This window comes from Nesoenas mayeri, assembly GCF_963082525.1.
Source record: "Nesoenas mayeri genome assembly, chromosome: W".
Taxonomy (NCBI): Eukaryota; Metazoa; Chordata; class Aves; order Columbiformes; family Columbidae; genus Nesoenas; species Nesoenas mayeri.
The window spans coordinates 4092339-4111707 of record NC_137553.1 but is presented as its reverse complement, the minus strand read 5'-3'; the positions used below and the strand labels follow the sequence as shown (position 1 = coordinate 4111707).

At 42.1% G+C, this 19369-nt stretch overlaps 1 protein-coding gene across 1 annotated transcript in view; it reads left to right on the top strand.

The window, feature by feature from the left end:
• The window catches only part of LOC308051391 (sorting nexin-2-like), a 47621-nt gene extending 41629 nt beyond the window's left edge, over nucleotides 1-5992 (top strand). Inside the window, exons 13-15 of the mRNA XM_080361819.1 lie at nucleotides 3738-3818; nucleotides 4893-4964; nucleotides 5828-5992. Of these exons, the coding sequence (XP_080217945.1) occupies nucleotides 3738-3818; nucleotides 4893-4964; nucleotides 5828-5878 (204 nt within the window). The 3' untranslated portion in view covers nucleotides 5879-5992. The remainder of the gene's footprint in view (nucleotides 1-3737; nucleotides 3819-4892; nucleotides 4965-5827) is intronic.
• Nucleotides 5993-19369: the final 13377 nt, after the last annotated feature.

Below are 19369 nucleotides of genomic sequence, written 5' to 3'. Positions count from 1 at the left end.
CTAACATGTTGAAGTTTCGTAAATTATACATTTTTTTCTAACACGCTTCACTAAGGAAATTGAAGAGGTAGGAGAGCTTAATTATTTAACATTAATGCATTCTAGTTATGCACCACTCTTTTCTCATGAAATAATGGAGAACATCATTGCACATTTCAGTCTCTTATGCACCTTATTTTATTTGGCTGCCTCATTGGTCACTAACCAAAGTTGCTTTCTTCTATCTGCACTCCAATATATTTTACATACAGTGTTGCAGTTGCTCATTAACATGGATTTCTTTTTTCTTTAAAAAGGCCCTTGTTGACTGGGAAAAAAAGCATCACTTTTGTGACCACATTCTTGCTGGTTGACTCTCTTGATGTCATCCATCCACCATGCAACAAGTGAGCTGGAAGTCATTGGCAAAACTAATTCCTGAGTGTTTAGATTAGTAAGAAATACTCAATGATCCTTTCTCATTCATAAAAAGAATTAATGATGTTGTTCCTGAAGGATTTATTTTTCCTACTTGATCATGTGTTTAAAGAAGTTTGTTATTAAATCCAGAAATTGAATATGCTGGCAGAAAATTATTGCTTCCACTGAAATATATTCAGAGTTGATGACTTCTTTAGAATAGAATCATATAATGTCCTGAGTTGGAAGGGACCCACAAGGATCGTTGAGTCCAACTCCTGTCCCTGCATAGGAAAACTGCAAAATTCACACCATGTATCTGAGGACATTGTCCAATCTCTTCTTGAATACTGCCAGGCTTGGGGCCATAACTACCTCCCTGGGGAGCCTGTTCCCATGCTCTACCACCCTCTGGGTGAAGAACCTTTTGTTAATGTCCAACTTACATCTCCCCTGGCACATATTCCTGCCGTTCCCTCGGTTTCTGTCATTGGTCACCAGAGAGAAGAGATCAGCGCTTACCCCTCCTTCTCCCCTTGTGTAGACCACGATGAGGTCTTCTCCAGGCTGAACAAACCAAGTGACTTTAGCCACTCCTCATATAGCTTCCACTCTAAACCTTTCACCAACTTTGTGGCCCATTTCTTGACACTCTCCAGTAACTTTATATCCTTTTTATACAGTGGCACCCAAAACAGCACACAGTGCTTCAGGTGAGGCCGCAGCAGTGCAGAGAAAGCGGGACAATCACCTCCCTTGACCGGCTGGCACTGCTGTGCTTGATGCACCCCAGGACACAGTTGGCTGCCAGGGCACACTGTTGGCTCATGTTCAACGTGTCGTTGACCAGAACCCCCAGATCTCTCTCCACAGAGCTGTTCTCCAGCCTCTTGTTCTTCAGTCTCTATGTCCATCCAGGGTTGCTGTGTCCCAGGTGCAAAATCCAGCACTTGCCTGCGGTGACCGAGAACGATGTACACAGAGGCGCAGACAGAGATGCACACACAGGCAGAGGTCGTATCAGCAGGGAGAGCAAAGAGAGGCAAAGTTGAGCTCTCTTTAATTAACAGTTCTCAATTTATAGGTTTACAGATATGGGCCTGGACGAAGAAGTTAGATAGGATGTTTTTTTAAATAATCATTATTCCACACATACCGCACTCATGTTGTGACTGTTCCCAGTCACGTTCCCATGCATATCTTGTGGGTGGTTTTCTGACCCACTCATTCACATGCCCAGACTCACTATTTATACATCATATGTACTGGGGGTGGTTTTCCAGCCCGAGATATCATTCTCACCTGCCTGTGCTATCACTCCTTACACTCATAAAAAACATACTTCTGTATAACCTGTCCAAGGCCCATTATATTTTCACTAATTATTGTAATTTAATCATGTTAGTATTATTCGTCCAGATGGTCATGTTAGTATTGATCTTCCTTTATCATCCAGGAACTGCACGTCCTGCCATTCCCACACTTTCCCTTGTTAAACTTCATGCAGTTGGTGATTGCCCAGTTCTCTAATTTGTCTAGATCCCTCTGCAGGGCCTTTTTGCCCTCCAGAGTGCCAACAGCTCTTCCCAATTTTGTTTCATTGATGAACTTACTTAGCATTCCTTCAAGTCCTGCGTCCAAGTCATTTATGAAGACATTAAAGAGTAGTCGTTTTGACAGAGACATTGAAAAGTGAAAGCCTATGCAGCTTGAGCTTAATTCATGACTCAGTTCCTTTGTGCAGATAAAAGGTAAAAGATTATTCCTCAAAACACCATATTAAACAAGGGGAAGATTTGTCCTTGTCAGAAACTGTAAGATGGCAAACTTATCCAGTGATAATTCCTACAAACTCTGCTGTTTGGATATGATGAAACTGGGATGTGGGTCCATAGGCCTATAGACACTTTCTCTGAAGTTTCAGGCAACTCTAAGTTGCTGTAATAGGAAGGCACAAGTTATTTTAAGGCATCTTTATCTCTATTTTCCTGGACTGAATTTTATGTTGTTTTAGTTATTAGCTGACTCTCTAGGCTGTGCACATATTAGTGTTTCCCTGAAGCACATCCTGTTATGACTTACTGTATAGCTCCATAAGTGTATGTCTGAAAAGACAATAAGGGAACTTCAAATAAATACAGACTAAAACCTTAAATATCTCAATATATTTATTTGAATAGATGTTCATTACATATTGCAACAGTAAGCTGACACTGCAACTCAAAATGCTCTTGTGATTAAATAGCACCACTAGGTTGCTAGCAGGAATATACTATATTGTTGTATGTTGCTTCCTGGCTGCTTTTTTCTTAGAAAGATAACCATTATCAGATCTATTGGCTCCCAAAATTCAGTTAGTATGTAAAGATTAACAGATACAGTTCAATTTTTAGAATGTCTGTTAGCATGCATATGTCTGAACTGTCAGGATGATAGGTTTTTTATTATATACTTACACAGATGGTTTAAATTTAGCAATATAATAGTTGCATAAAAGCAGATGCAAAGGAAAGTCTAGTAATGATAAGGTAATATAGCTGGTGATGCTTTTTTAGTTGTGTAGCTGGATGTCTTTTGACATAAAATAAGGATAAACATGACCAAGCGTTTTGTAGTATTGATATTAATGCCTTGTTCCCAGTATGGCAAAACCCTACAAGCAGCTTCACTTACTCTGAATTTTCTTTCTGTGCTCTTACCTGCATTTTTTTTTTTTATTCCTGCTATCTCCTAAAACAGTCCCCACTGAGCAAGAGAGCTTGTGCTTTGGCTTGCCTAAATAACATATGTTCTGACCAATAAACAGATCCTTGTTAGCTTGTCATCTGCAGCAGAAATACGATAAAGATAAGCATTTACTTGGCCATGGGCAGAGCTGAAGATTTAATAATCTCTTCTGTGAATAGGGAAGCACAGGCAACTATTTTTTGAGACTTTTTCATGTTTGGTTGAACAGGTAAGAAAATTTAAAGGTTTAGATTCCTTTAAAGCAGTGTTTGTAAAGGGAATAGCTAATAAAGCTTTAAAGATCCTTTTTCTTTGCTAAAGAATCTTTAAAATTTTTGTTACTAAATATTTGTTAATAAAAATATTAAGATATTTTTGAATTTGGTATACAATTATCATTAACTTAAAGATATTGTTTTCACTGATGTAATGACATTCTCTATAAATTGTTGTTTTGAAGTTACCATACTGAAACTTAAGTATGTCAAAAACCAAATAGGTGTTTTTCAACTCTTGAATGACTATCACTAATATACTAAAAAAAAAAGTTCAGATACTGATAGACTGAACAGAGAACACAGTCTTATCTCTGCATGTTTTTCCTTTGCCAGTGGGAAACAAAAGTTCAGCAAGAGGAAAAAGATTTTGAACAGATCTCCAAAACCATTCGTGAGGAAGTGCAAAGATTTGAGGCATGTAAAATTTTGTCCAAATAAATGACAGTTTTGCTTTAGATAGAATCATAGAATAATTTGGGTTGAAGGGACCTTCAAAGGTCTTCTAGTCCAACCCCCCTGCAATGAGCAGGGACATCTTCAAGTAGATCAGGTTGCTCAGAGTCCCATCCAGCCTGGCACTGAATGTTTTCAGGGATGGGGCATATACCACCTCTCTGGGAAACCTGGTCCAGTGTTTCACCACCCTCATAGTAAAAACTTCTTCCTCGTGTGCAGCCTGAATCTCCCCTCCTTTAGTTTAAAACTCTTACCCCTTGTCCTATTGCAACAGGCCCCACTAAAAAGTCTGTCCCCATCTTTCTTATGGGCCCCCTTTTAAGTACTGAAAGGCCACAATAAGGTCTCCCTGGAGCCTTCTCTTCTCCAGGCTGAACAACCCCAACTCTCTCAGCCTTTCATCATAGGAGAGGTGTTCCATCCCTCTGATCATCTTGGTGGCCCTCCTCTGGACCTCTTCCACATGTCCATTTCTTTCCTGTACTGAGGGCTCCAAAGCTGGATGCAGTACTCCAGGTGGGGTCTCATCAGAGCAGAGTAGAAGGGCACAGTCACCTCCTTTGACCTGCTGGCCACGCTCCTTTTGATGCAGACCAATATAAGATTGGCCTTCTGGGCTGCAAGCGCACATTGCGAGCTCATGTCCAATCTATCATCCACCAGTACCCAAAAGTCCTTCTCCGCAGGCCTGCTCTCAATCCCTTCATCCCCCAGCCTGTATTGATACCAGGGGTTGCCCCGACCCAGGTGTAGGACCTTGCACTTGGCCTTGTTGAACCTCATGAGGTTTGCATGGGCCCACTTCTCATGCTTGTCCAGGTCCCTCTGGATGTCTTCAGGTCCCTCAGGCATGTCAACTGCACCACTCGGCTTGGTGCCATCTGCAAACTTGCTCAGGGTGCACTCGATCCCACTATCTATGTCATTGATTATGATATTAAACAGTACTGGTTCCAGTATGGACCTAATATTGATTTTCAAGCAAGCTTGGTTAAGAGGTTAATCTGCTATAATTATTTACTTTATTAACAGAGGGAACGAGTGAAAGACTTCAAAACTGTTATTATCAAGTACTTAGAATCATTAGTGCAAACACAACAGCAGGTAAGAAATTTTAAAATTTTTGTACAAGTTAATACTTAATATGTTCCTTATTAGATTATTTTTAAAAAGGCAGCCTTTAAGTATAGCAGTTTCTAAAACATGGAGAACTAACTCTAGTCTGTAATATATTGCAGGAGAATATAGTGATTGCTGTTTCTCGGCTATTACTGTTCTCACTTGCATAGCCCTAACTCAGGGAAGCAAGAAAGAAGCTTCATCAGGGAGGTGGGAGGGGGGGTTGGGGAGTAGAGGGTCTTGTTTATTCAAGTAATATTTGTAGATTGGAATAAAATGCATTAAATATGTGTGTAGGCTTACTGAAGAGACTTGAATACTCAAATGCTTATCTGCTCTTTTTTTTTTTAAAAAAAAAAAAAAAAGTAGTACTGAAAACTGTACAGCAGTAAACTAGCTTTCAGTGACTCAGAAGTAGGCCTGGTTCCCAAATGAGTGTCTGGAATCTTTCCTTTTTTAATCTGGCAATATAAACCTCCAACTTCGTTTAATAAAAATAAAATAATTAGAAAACAAAACACCTTTAGAGGTAAGAATGGCAAACTCATAGTGTAAACAAATTCTGTATAACTGTATTCTATGGCAATGTGCTCAGTGTGTAAGAATAACTCTTTGCAGATTTGTGTATTTATTACTTGTCGTTTTCATGCATCATGTAATAATGTGAATGGATAATTTACAAATGGACAATGGATCATGTAAATGGAAGCACCTGTGTTCTTACTTTGTCCAGTGGAGACAAATTTAGTACAAGAGGAGGAAGGTGTATGTGTGTTCTTTTCCAGCATTCAGTACTTCAAGTAAGGTGTGTGTTTTTTGTTTATTTGTTTGTTTACCTTCTCTGCAAGCTAATAAAATACTGGGAGGCATTTCTACCTGAAGCCAAATGCATCACCTAAAAGGAGACTGTTCCAAATAACAAGAAACTCTGAATGTTTGTACTGGACTAAATTCCACAATGAAATCACTTCAAAATCATCCAAATAAACCACTATATATTTTATGAATTAACATGTGGCAGTTTTATATACCACAACATTTTATTAACAAGCTGCATGTCATGACCCTCTTTGAAGTGGACTGTGGCATGTTATTCTGCAATACATAGCTGAATTGAACACTATTGTGTATTAATACTTGCACCAAAATGTGCATTGTAACACCAGAGAGCAGATATTTTTGTTCTTTACAATAGTGTCCTGTAATATGTTTACCTGATGCTTGAAACAAATTTAATTGCATTGATTAATGTTCACTTACACATTCATGTACAAAATCATGTTTCCGTGATTACGATAATAAAGAAATGTATCTTGTGAAACATTAAACTCTTATTTTGTTTCTCTCAATATTTACTGGTGTTCTTAAAAGTAGTATTTATAACAGATTGAGATTATATCAAAGGCCGCAACACACAGAACCATATAATGGTTTGGGTTGGAAGGAATCTTTTAGAGATCATCTAGTCCAGCCCCCTTTCAGTGCATCACTGAGCATGCCAGCTTCACACAATCTCATTTGCTTGCAAATGGGCCTGGCCTCAGCACCCTGAGACACATTCTTGGTATCTGATTCTTGATCTGTGATTTATCCTGTCTCTAGTACTATCAACATGAAGTAATTTTACTAGATTCTGATAGTTTGCTTGTGTAAGGTAAAAAGAATGCACTACAGATTGTGTCAGGTAGCTTTCTATGGTATGTAACATGGTAGAGGCCTTCATGATGGTGATAGCCAAAGAGTATGGAAAAATAAGAACCGTATTTTGAATGGTATTTAATTGCCCCCCTTCTCAATGCCCTGCTGTGGATATCTTTGCTAGCTCAGCAGGTTCAAAAACTTAGCTGTATAACAAAGCAATGTTATTTGTGCTTAATAGTTGTTCACAGGTGGAATATATAGACAAAAAATAGTGGCATTATTGTTTTTCCCTATTAAAAAGAAAAATGCTCAAGAGATGTAAAAATATTAAGTGATCTCCAGGGACTGAACTGTATTTATTTGATTTTTTTTTTCCCTTCAGTAATTAAGTCAGTGTATTTGGTGTATGTGGCAAGGTTTTGGTAGCAGGCAGGAGGTCAGCAGGGGTGGCCTCTGTTGGAAGAGACCAGGGGCTGCCCCTGTGCTGGACACAGCCAGTTCCAGACATGAACAGGAGAAGGGAACACCAAGGTGTCAGAGAAGAAGGAGAATGCAGTTCTATAAGGCAGAGCAGATATTCCCTGCAGCAGGCAGAGGACTCGTGATGGATCTGTCGTATATTCCAGAAGGAACTGCAGACCGTGGAGAACCCATGCCAGAGCAGAGCAAAAGTGTGAGAAGAAAGGAGTGGCAGAAAGAAAACATTATATACTGAGCAGAACCCTCCCACCCTCCTATTCCTCCAGCGGTAGAAGAGTCTGGAGTGAAGTTGAGCTGGGGAAAGGGGGGAGGAAAGGTGTTGATTTAATGTTTGTCTTTGTGTTTCTGACTACCCAAATCAGTAATTAAATATCTATTTTAATTGTCAATAAATTAATTTTCCCCAAGCTGAGTCTGGTTTGCCTGTGATGGTAATTGATAAGCAATCTCCCTGTCTTTATCTCAGCCCAAGAGCTTTCTTGTTCCTGTTCTTCCTGTTTTCTCTCCCTCCCTGCCCAACCATGCTGAAGGAGGGAGTGAGCAAGCTGCTGGGTGGGAGTTTGACTGTAAGCCAAGGCTAACCCACCACAGTTGATGTTAATTATTCAGAGATTAAGTATTCCCTAAATTGTGTTCTTTAACACTGTAAAAAGAAAAAAACTTGTATAATCCATACAGAAATTTATTTATACGCTCTAGAATATAGATTTGTGAAGTTACTTCATAAATTTTGATTACAGTAGTTATTTGGGAATTGTTAGATAAATCTTTTGACTGTTTGCAATAATTTACTTGCATTATGAAATAAGTATATGGCATATTTTTTACTCTTCCTTTGATACTACTGAGATGAGATGATTTTGCCACTGATGACTCAGATCTTTGCATCATTTCATCTGACTTCCTTAATTGATTACTGTTTGGTGTTGGAGCCTACAGGAATACCTCTTAAAAATTCTGCTGGCACCAACTGATTAATGTGAAGTTGTTAATGTTACTGATTTAATCTAAAAAACATTCAAAACCAAGTTAGCAATCTGTTCTTAAAACTGTTAGATTATTGGCCCTTGCTATTTTGAACATGTTAGTTTGAATTAACAAAGATTTCTCTGGAAAGAAAAAAATCTTTTAGTGAGTCCTGTGGGAAGATCAGATTTTTATTCAGTTGTTGTACATTACTATGGCATACATGCCCATGTTTTAAATATTTTTCTATTTTAAAAAAATGTTCTTATTAGTACTCATGATATTTCTGAGGAATATATAAAACTTCTTGAGAATAAACCATTTCTTCTTAGTTTTATGTAGGGAATTTCTAACAGCAGTGTAACTGAGCACCCCACTAGCAAGACTGTGCAAGTCTGTTGTTCCCTTACACACTTCACCTTCCATATTTGCTTAGCAGTTTTCCTTAACTAAGCGAAATTTTAAAATGAGCCTGCATTTTTCTCTTTCTGTTCTAAATGTATTTTTAAAATACCATGGAGTTATACAGTTCCTCAGAGGAATTCTAGGCTAGGATCAGAATTCACTGTTATTATTATAAATTAAAAGAGAAAAGGAAAATTGTGGGGCTTTTTTTGTTTCATTTTGGTTTTTAAGCTTGAGGTAGCTCAACTGCTGGAAATATGTTTTGATTTTCCTTCTTGGTGTTGTTTGTTTTATTGTAGGATGATTTCTTAAAAGCAAAGAGAGATTTTTAAAATGTGCTAACTGATGTGTGTTATATGTGCATCAATAAAACAGCCCTGCCATATTTTCTAGTTAAAAATGCTGTTGTCAGCTGAGGAAGGTACAAGTTAGTTGATTCCAGTGCAAATGCTATTTACACTTATGAGTTTTGTTTGTATTGGAGGAAAGCTAAATGAGTTAGTACTCAGCAAGCGCCAAAACCAACCAGGTACTCTGATCAGTTTTATATCTCCATATTTTCAGATACAGGCACACACATATATTTGTATCTGTGGGCAAAGGTATGCAGACGCACATGCATATATCAACAAAGGAAGGATTTATTGGGTAGTATTGCAGAGGGGTCTGTTCAAGGTTCCATATCAACTGATTTTTTAATGACCTCAATGATGGAATAGAGAGTGTGCTTATTGACACCAAGGTGAAAGTGACTGTGAATGTTCTGAAAATCAAGAGCAGAATTAATAATAAATTTGGTAATTTAGAAAGTTTATTTAAGAAAGGAAAAATGGAGTGTAATTAAATAGGAAATGATGGCAAGTGCTGTATTTAGCAAAAATAATCAGTAGCCCAGATTAAGGTCCAACAGATTAAATAACAGTTCTTCCTGAAAGGATTTGGGGTTTATCCTGCATCACAAACTGACTGTGTGTCAGAAGCTGATCATGTCACTAATATCATGCTGTTGCAAAAAAAGCAAATACATGTTGGTGTTTTCAAAGACGAATATAAAGTGTAAGAAAGAGGGAGTTATTCTTGCCAATTCCTGACCAATGACAAGAGGAATGTATACTGAGCTGGAGTACCATGTCCAATTTTAGGTACTTGTCAGCGTTTATTGCAGGGCAACAATAAAGTGTGGCAGATGCTTTCTATTACCATCACCCCACCCCCACTAAGGAAAGGGAAAAGGAGGAAAAGGGAGAGAGACAAGTTGGAAAGTTTAAAAGGCTTTACTAATGATACTAAGAATGAAAGAAAATAATGCAAAATATACAAAACCATTACTGAATTTCCCGGAGTAGTACAGCAGCCTGACAAGTCCTCTGCCAGGGGTAAGGGGAGGGGACAGTTGGCATCACACCAGTGGCTGCAGAGCAGACACCAGGAAGTCCTGTACTGGACTCAGCAGTAGACAGGAAATGGATTCAGGGATGCACGGACTGGGACCAGGATCAGGGTTGCAGGCAGGAGAATGGGCAGCATCCTCTTCAGATGCCAGCCATGGATGAAGAGAGCAAGACCCTCATGACCTCCCAACTTTAAGCTGGGTATGGCATGGAATACCTCATTGGTCAATTTGGGTCACCTATTCTGTCTGCCCCTCTGTCGTGTTTTAACCTGAGCTAGCAATACAACCATGATAGCCACTCACTCACCCCCTCCCCCCCCCCCCCCCCCCTCCCCCCTAAGAAATTTGGACTGAGATAAATGCAGTTTAATAAAATAGCAAAATACTACTAATACACTACTAGTAAATATACATATAAAATAGAAATTAAAGATACTCAAGGCAATTCCCCATGAACTCCATCCACACTAAGCAGCCAGTCCCAGGAAGTGATACCCCAGTCCTGAACAGCCGATCCCAGAGAGATAAAAAAGGAAAAAGGCAGAAAAGCCCAGAGGCCTCTGCAAAATGGCAAAAGGCCGGACTAAACATCCCAACCAAAACTCCCCTGGCTGCACCCCAGAGAGAGAGAGCGGAAGAGTCACCCCGAAAGGTCCTGACTCTCTTTAAATCTGAAGCATGACACTAATGGGATGGAATACTCTTATTGATCAGTCTGGATGTCAGTCAAGGTCTGCCCCATCTATGGCCCCCTTCCTTGATGCCTCATATCTGTGGGCAGAGCGCTCAGAGTGTCCTTGGCTCTCAGACCAGAGCAATTAAAAACATTAACTCTGTGCTGGGGTGTTATTGTCTTGTTCTCAAACTTAGTCCAAATAATGACCATGCTAGCTATGAAAAATAAAGGCTTCTAACTGCATGAAGAAAATTAACTCATTTTCAGTGAAACCAGCACATATAGACACTATTGACCTTGCAGCTTAGACATTTAAGGCACACACAACTAGTTGAGTCTTCCTTTAACACGTCTCAAGACTGTTGGATAGTGTCCTTTCGCTGAATGTTGCTTATTATAAACTTGATTTTTAATGAGGTTTGAAGCCTAATGGCTACAGACCCTAAAGAAAAGAGGAGAGATTAATGATACCTAAAATCAGCAATTAGTAATAAAATAAGTTAATAAGGGCCATAGATTTTAGGCACTTGCTAAGTTAATAAGGATAAGGTTCACAGATGCTAGGTTTTAGGTACTCAGTCAGCGTGGCACTCAGCAGCGTCAGCGACTAGTTCCCGCGGCTGAGTGTTAGACCAGGATGGACAACAGGCTTCCCGGAGGTAGGGAAATCCTAGGAAGAGGCAGTTCTGGCATTCGCGCTGAGAAGCGGCAGATCTTGTGAGAGAGGTTGACGTGGAGGGGGCATTGCCACGATACTTAAATGGCCCCTAGGGAGCGCAGGCGACCAGGAGTGCAGCGAACAGGGCCATCAAACAGAGGTGAGGCAGTTAGAGCAGCAGTTCAAGCGGAAGGGCAAGCGGCAAGAACGAGGAAGCTCTGTCAGCTCAAGAGTTTAGTGCAGTTAGCGGTTATCACCCTTGCAGGAGGAGCCTAACTATGGTAGCCACTAGGAGGAAAGGTAAGTCCCCTGCATCTGCCATGAAGGAGGCAGCAACACAGACAGAGCTGCCAAGGAAACATGCAACTGTCCAGACCTCGGGCTGCAGGGAATGCCAGTATCTCACTGGCATGGAATGGTAAGAGAGAGAACAGCTGTGTGAGGTGTGAGCAGGTGGATGACCTGTTCAGCCTGGTGGTGGAGCTAAAAGAGGAAGTAGAAAGGTTGCGAAGTATCAGGGAGGCAGAGAAAGAAATAGACTGGTGGGATCAAGCCTTCGCCTCCCTGAGACGAGAAAGGCTACCACCAAGTAACCAAGACCAAGAGAATCCATTACCCTCACCCTGACTGACTGAAGACAGTTGATCAAGGGAAAGGGATAAATGGAAACAAGTCCACACTCGTGGTAGCAGGTGAAACATCCCCTTGCCCACCTCACCCTCTCAGGTGCCTCTGTACAACAAGCACAAGGCTCTGGAAGTGGAAGGCCAGCCAATGGCCGATGAAAATGAAGGACCATCTACACCACAGGTGCTCACACGATCTGAAAGGCCTACCCCCCTGTATTATGACCACCTCCACAAGAAAGAAAAGGAGGGTTATAGCTGTAGGTGACTCCCTTCTGGGGGGTCCAATATGCTGGAAGGACTCTCCTCTTAGAGAGGTCTGCTGCCTTCCTGGGGCCCGGGTTAAGGACATCACCAGGAAACTTCCTAGCCTGGTACAGCCCTCGGACTAATACCCATTAGTGGTTTTTCATGTAGGTGGTGATAAGGTTGTGACCCGTAATCCAAGGGCAATTAAAAGAGACTTCAGGGCCTTGGGACGGTTGGTGAGGGAATCAGGTGCACAGGTTATTTTCTCCTCTCCTCTTCCAGTCATGGGCAGTGACATTAGAAGAAACAGATGGGTGCACTCGATTAACACATGACTCTGTGCTTGGTGTCACCACCACAATTTTGGCTTTTTTGATAATGGGATGGCCTACACAGCACCGGGTTTATTGGCATCAGATGGAGTCCACCTTACACATAAGGGGAAGATCTTTGAGCACAAGCTAGCAGGGCTCATTGACAGGGCTTTAAACTACATATGATGGGGGAGGGGGATGGAATGGGGCTCACCTGTGACATGCTGTGCGAGCATAGAGGGGCGAGGTTAAGAAGGCTGTAAACTGATGAGCTTGGGAGGGTGGGGTCCAATGTGGTGAAGCTCATGCAATCACATCCAATGGGGAAACATGCCAGACCAACCAGAGCGGCGACAAATATTCCTTAGCTGCCTCCCAAGATGAGAACCAGAGGGCCAGCCACCTCAAGGGTGCACACGACTGCAGCAGACATTTCTGCACCCCTCATGAGAAATCGGCATGCTTGAGTATTTCCCTGAAGTGTCTGTACACCAAAGCACGTAGCATGGGGAATAAATAGGAAGAATTAGAGATCTATGCACGTTCACAGGGCCATGATCTCATTGCTATTACGGAGATGTGGTGGGCCAGCTCATGTGACTGGAATGTTGTCATGGAGGGCTACGTACTTTTCAGGAAAGACAAGCCAGCAAGGCAAGGTGGAGGAGTTACACTTTATGTGAGAGAGCAACTCAAATGTCTTAAACTCTGCCAAGGGAGAACGATGAGCGAGTTCAATCCTTATCGGTAAAAATTAAGGAACAAGCTAATAAGGTGGACGCTGTTGTGGGTGTTTACTACAGGACACATGATCAGGAAGTTGATGAGGCTTTCTACAGACAGCTGGAAGTAGCCTCACGATCACGTCGTCATTCTCATGGGAGACTTCAGTCACCCTGACATCTGCTGGGTGGGCAACACAGCTAGGTACGCACAGTCCAGGAGATTCCTACAGATCATTGGTGACAATGTTTTGTCACAGATAGTGGAGGAGCCAACGAGGAGAGGCGTGCTCCTGGACCTTGTCCTAACAAACGAAGAACAACTGGCTGGAGATGTCATGGTTGAAGGCAGCCTCGGATGCAGTGAACATGAGATGGTGAAGTTAAGGATCCTGCATTGGAGGAAGCAGGACAATAAGTAGGACTAAAACCACAGACTTCAGCGGGGTGAACTTTGGCCTCTTCGGGGTCCTGGTTGGAAGAATCCCATGGGTTAGGACTCTAGAAGGTAGGGGTGACAGAACACTGGAACAGGCTGCCCAGGCAGGTTGTGGAGTCTCCTGCTATGGAGGCATTCAAGACCTGCCTGGATGCCTTCCTGTGTAACCTCATCTAGGTGTTCCTGCTCTGGCAGGGTGATTGGACTAGATGATCTTTCGAGGTCCCTTCCAATCCCTAACATTCTGTGATTCTGTGTGATTCTGTGGTCCAAGAGAACTGGCTAATATTCAAACATCACTTCCTCCAAGCCCAAGCCCAATGCGTCCTTATGAGGAAGAAATCAAGTAAAGGGAGTAAGAGGCCAGCATGGATAAGTAAGGAACTCCAGTCAAAACTCAGGTCGAACAAGGATGTTTATGTAATGTGGAAAAAGGGACAGACCACTGGGGAGGAACCCTGATGGGGTGCACCCATGAGTGTTGGAGCGAATAAAGGACTCAGCATTCCGATTCAATGTGAATCACGCAAAGCCATTTATTACAGAAACAAGCCTCCTTATATATGCAGTTATTTCCTGATCACGTGTCCACGCTCCAAGCATGCATTAATTGATTGGATATCATCTATGTTCACAAGCTGTCCACGCACTGGAGTCTCACTGCTGATAGGTCTGTTGATTTACGTCATGTTGCTCCCTTGCTGCCGCAGAACTGCTTTACTCCCACACCAGGTCCTGTTTTCAGCTTTCCGAGGTGTCTTTGAAATTCCTTTGGGCCTGGCTAGTTCACTAACAAATTTCAATCTAATAAAAACCCATCCACACTTGAGTACTGAGAGAGTTGGCAGATGTCATTGCCAAGCCACTCTCCATCATCTTTGAAAGGTCTTGGAGATCAGGAGAGGTGCCTGAGGACTAGAGCAAAACCAGCATCAGTCCGGTCTTCAAAAAGGGCAAGAAGGATGGCCCAGGAAACTACAAGCCAGTTAGCCTCACCTCCATCCCTGGAAAGGTGATGGAACAGCTCATTCTGGATGTCATCTCCAAACATGTGGAGGAAAAGAAGGTTATCTGGAGTAGTCAGTGAGGGGTCACCAAAGGGAAATCATGTTTGACCAACCTGATAGCCTTTTATGATGGTAGGACTGGCTGGGTAGACAAGGGAAGAGCAGTGGATGTTTTCTACCTTGACTTCAGCAAGGCTTTTGACACCGTCTCTCACAACCTCCTTATAGGCAAATTCAGGAACAGTGGGCTGGATGAATGCACAGTGAGATGGATCATGAACTGGCTGGAGAGCAGTGCTCAGAGGGTTGCAATCAACTTTGCAGAGTCTGGTTGGAGGCCTGTAGTTAGTGGGGTTCCCCAGGGGTCAGTGTTAGGTCCAGTCCTGTTCAACCTGTTCATCAGTGACCTGGATGAAGAGAATGGAGTGCACCCTCAGCAAGTTTGCTGATCATACCAAACTGGGAGGAAGGGTTGACACAGCAGAAGGCTGTGCTGCCATTTAGCGAGACCTGGACAGGCTGAAGGACTGGTCAGAGAAGAACCTGATGAAGTTCAGCAAACGCAAGTGTAGGGTCCTACACCTGCGGAGAAATAACCCCATGTACCAGTACAGGATGGGGCGGATCTGCTGGAAAGCAGCACTGCAAAGAAGGACTTGGGAGTTCTGGTCGACAAGAGGTTAACCATGAGTCAACAATGTGGAATTACTGGATGCAGTCCAGCGGTGAGCTCTGAAGATGATTAGGGGCCTAGAGCACCTTTCTTATGAGGAGAGATTGAGAGAGCTGGGTCTGTTCAGCCTGGAGAAGAGAAGGCTGAGAGGGGATCTCATCAATGTTTATAAATATCTCAAAGGTGGATGTCAAGAGGATGGGACCAGACTCCTTTCAGTGGTGCCCAATGATAGGATGAGGGGCAAGGGGCACAGACGGGCATAGGAGGTTCCATATATGGCAAACATAGAGAGGCGAAGTGGAAGCAGGCCCTAAACTGATGAGCTTGGGGGCGGGGTCCAATGTGGTGAAGCACTTGGTATCACATCCAATTGGGAAAAATGCCTCCCAAGATGAGAACCAGAGGGCCAGCCACCTCAAGGGTACACACAGCTCCATCACAGCAGCAAAAGTATCAAAATCTTCAAAGTTTAGCCTTTTTTAGTGCTGAATTTCTGTCTCAGTTCCCCACTTTTGGTGTCACGGAAGTCTGTCATGGTTTAATCTGAGCTAGCAATATAACCACAATAGCCACTCGCTCGCTCCCCCTAACTAAATAAAGTCCCAAACAGAACTCCCCTGAACAGGTCTCCATCCCAGCTCTGACAAAGAGGACCAACCGAAAGATGCTGACTCTCCTTAAATATGAAGCATGATGCTAATGGCATGGAATATTCTTATTTATCATCCTGGATGTCAGTCAAGTTCTGCCCCATCTATGCCCTCCTTCCTAGCCGCCTCAAATCTGTGGACAGAGTGCTCAGAACTTTCCTTGGCTCTCAGACCAGAGCAATTAAATACATTAACTTTGTCCCAGGGTGTTATCGTCTTGTTCTCAAACTAAATCTAAAAAACGACCGTGCTAGCTACAGAAAGGTTTCTAACTGCATTAAGGAAAATTAACTCATTTTCAGTCAAACCATCACACCCATTTTTCAAATAAGAGTAAGAAGGAAGAACCTGGCAATTAGAGGCCTGCTATTCTCACTTCAGTGCCTGGTAAAAACTCAAGAAATACTGATAGATTTTGTTGCTTTGTAGTTTGATGGGATTATTGTGCAATCATGGGCCCAGTGAGCTAGAAATAGTTCAGCTAACTATCTCAGTTATTAGAGCAATGATCTATAAATTCAAGAATAAATAGTATACAGATATCTAGCACCAGGAGCCCTGGCTATGACTGGGTCTTTTGGTATTATTTCTGTAAACTGATAAATAATTATAGAATTTTTAATTTGAAGAACATTACAATACAGTAAAGATCTTGAATTTGTATTAGAGGATTAGGAAACCTTCAAGTAACCATAACAGCATACAAGCAGGGATAATTTAACGCGCAAAATCAGAGTAGTAATTGTGGAAATATAACTGAAGATTGGTGAAGAGAAGAATTGTAAATGCGCTGAAGCAACTGCAGCTGAGGTGTAGAAAAACACATATATCATACTAATTGTTTAGCATTCTGTGCTTCACAGTATAACCTCTGTGTTTAGATAACATAGGCCTGTGAAAGTCTTAAAGGCACCTTATCAAACATCCTTGAAATTCCTGCTCTACTGTAGGCAAAGATCAAAGCAGGGTGGTAAACTGTACCTGTGTGAATCCCTGATATACAGGTGAAACCAGTAGGCTCATTGATCTTCTAGCAAGGACTGAGCTCTACAGTGCCTGTGTACCTCTGCCTGGGTGCTTAGGTGCTTTTTCAGAGATCCCCCTAGTTAGCGAAGTATCAAAAATAAATTCATTCTTTGTATTTCATCTGTGGTTTGTGGTTGTTCCTGGGACCTGCCTGTGTTGGCTCACACAGTAATAGTACAAAGGGGAAAGTTTAAAATATACTTTTATTTTTAAAGTTTATATGTCATTTAATGCAACTTAAAGGTCTGAATAGTTACTGACTAATGAAGAAATAAATAAAAATATTCAGCTTGGTTGCTTAATGTCAATGTGGATAGAATACAGGGTGTTTGTGGCAGATGCACTCAACACCCCTCCCCCCAAGCCACACCAGCAGAAGTTTGGTCCAGGCTCCAGAGGAGGTAAGGGCCTGAGCCGCAGCCAGGCCAAGAACTCCTTCCAGGAGACCCACAGGGAAGCAGAACGGCAACTGAATACCAGTGGGCTCAGGGAGTCTCGTGCATACTTTTTGTACTGTATGCAATTTGACTACAAGTCAAACACTTCATTCTATAAATACAACAGCCTGGATGAACCCACTTTGAGCTCTCCCTGCTAATCAAGTGAACTGTATGGCAATGGTTTTACTACTCACACGTCAGTGGATGAGCCCAATTCAATTTCAATATTAATAATTTAGCTTAAGTAGATGCACACCAAATGTAATGGATTATTTAGAGATATAAGGTTGTATGATTTTTAATATACTCTTTGATTCATGTTACTTGGTAGACTAGATTTGCTAAAATTTTAAGCTCATATTTACCAAAAGCAACTGCAGACTGCGCTTGACACCTGCAAGATAAAGTCTAGCTTGCATTTTGCTGGGAAAAATGGAACTAACTGGGAAAACAATGATCCAAGGCTAACACAGAGACATCACAGACATCTGCAAAGCAGGGCCTATTTTTCACTTTTCTGAGAAGAAAGGATTTATTCAGACAAAACGGCATCTGCAAGGATATGGACCAAAACCATTATGTCTACAACTGAACAAAGCAGTGGCCCACGTGGAGTCAGGGAAAAAGGGTCCAATGGGGAGTAAAGGACCTGGTGGTGAAATATTGCTATTGGACTGAATCCTGGTGTGAATGATCTGTAAAGATATAAAAGTTTGTAGTTTTTCTATGCTTGGGTAGACCTCTGCACAGGTACCCAGCTTTACAGTTTACAGTGTATGTTTCCAGCCAGTCGGTAATCACTTCCACCATGATAAGCATGTAGTGCTTGCCTTGGCGTGTTCCTGGTGGTGGTCCAATATAGTCGATGTGCCAGGCCTCATCAAATTGATATCCCAGCCACCATCCACTATTCCAGGGAGACTTTATTAGCATGGTTTCCTTGATTAGAATAGAATAGAATAGAATAGAATAGAATAGAATAGAATAGAATAGAACAGAACAGTTCCATTGGAAGAGACATGCCATGGTCATCTAATTCAACTGCCTGACTACTTCAGGTCTGATCAAAAGTTAAAACATTAAAGACATTGTCTAAATGCATCTGAAACACTGACAGGCATAGGGCATCGACCAACTCTCTAGGAAGCCTGTTCCAGTGTTTGACCACTCTCTCAGTACAGAAATGCTTCCTAATGTCCAATCTAAACCTCCCCTGGAATGGCTTTGAACCATTCCCACGAGTCCTGTCACTGGATACCAGGGAGAAGAGATCAGTATCTCCCTCTCCACTTCCCCTCCTCAGGAAGTTGTAGAGAGCAATGAGGTTGCCCCTCAGCCTCCTTTTCTCCAAACTAGACAAACCCAGAGTCTTTAGCCACTCCTCATAGGACATGCCTTCCAGCCCTCTCACCAGTTTTGTTGCCCTCCTCTGGATGCACTAAAGCACCTTAATATTCTTCTTAAATTGTGGGGCCTAGAACTGGACATAGTACTCAAGATGAGGCCACACCAACACTGAATTCAATTGGATAATCACCTCTTTTGACTGGCTGGCTATGCTGTGGTTAATGCACCCCAGAATGCAATTTTCCCTCTTGGCTTCCAGGGCACACTGCTGACTCATATTGAGCCTGCTGTCTACCAGCACCCTCAGATCCCTTTCTGCAGGGTTGCTCTGCAGCCACTCCTCTCCCAATTTATACTTTTGCCCAGCATTACTCCATCCTAGGTGAAGAATCTGGCATTTATTCTTGTTAAATTTTATCCCATTAATCATTGCCCAATGCTCCAATCTATACAGATCCCTCTGCAAGGCCTCCTGTCCCTCAAGAGTCAACAGCACCTCCCAGTTTAGTATCTTCAGCAAACTTATTTATTGTTGATAAATATATTGAACAGAACTGGCCCTAGAATTGAACCCTGAGGAACACAGCTGGTGATTGGTCATCAGACAGATGTAGTCCCATTCACTACAACCTTTTGAGCCCTGCTCTTCAGCCAGTTCTTCACCCAGTGCACTGT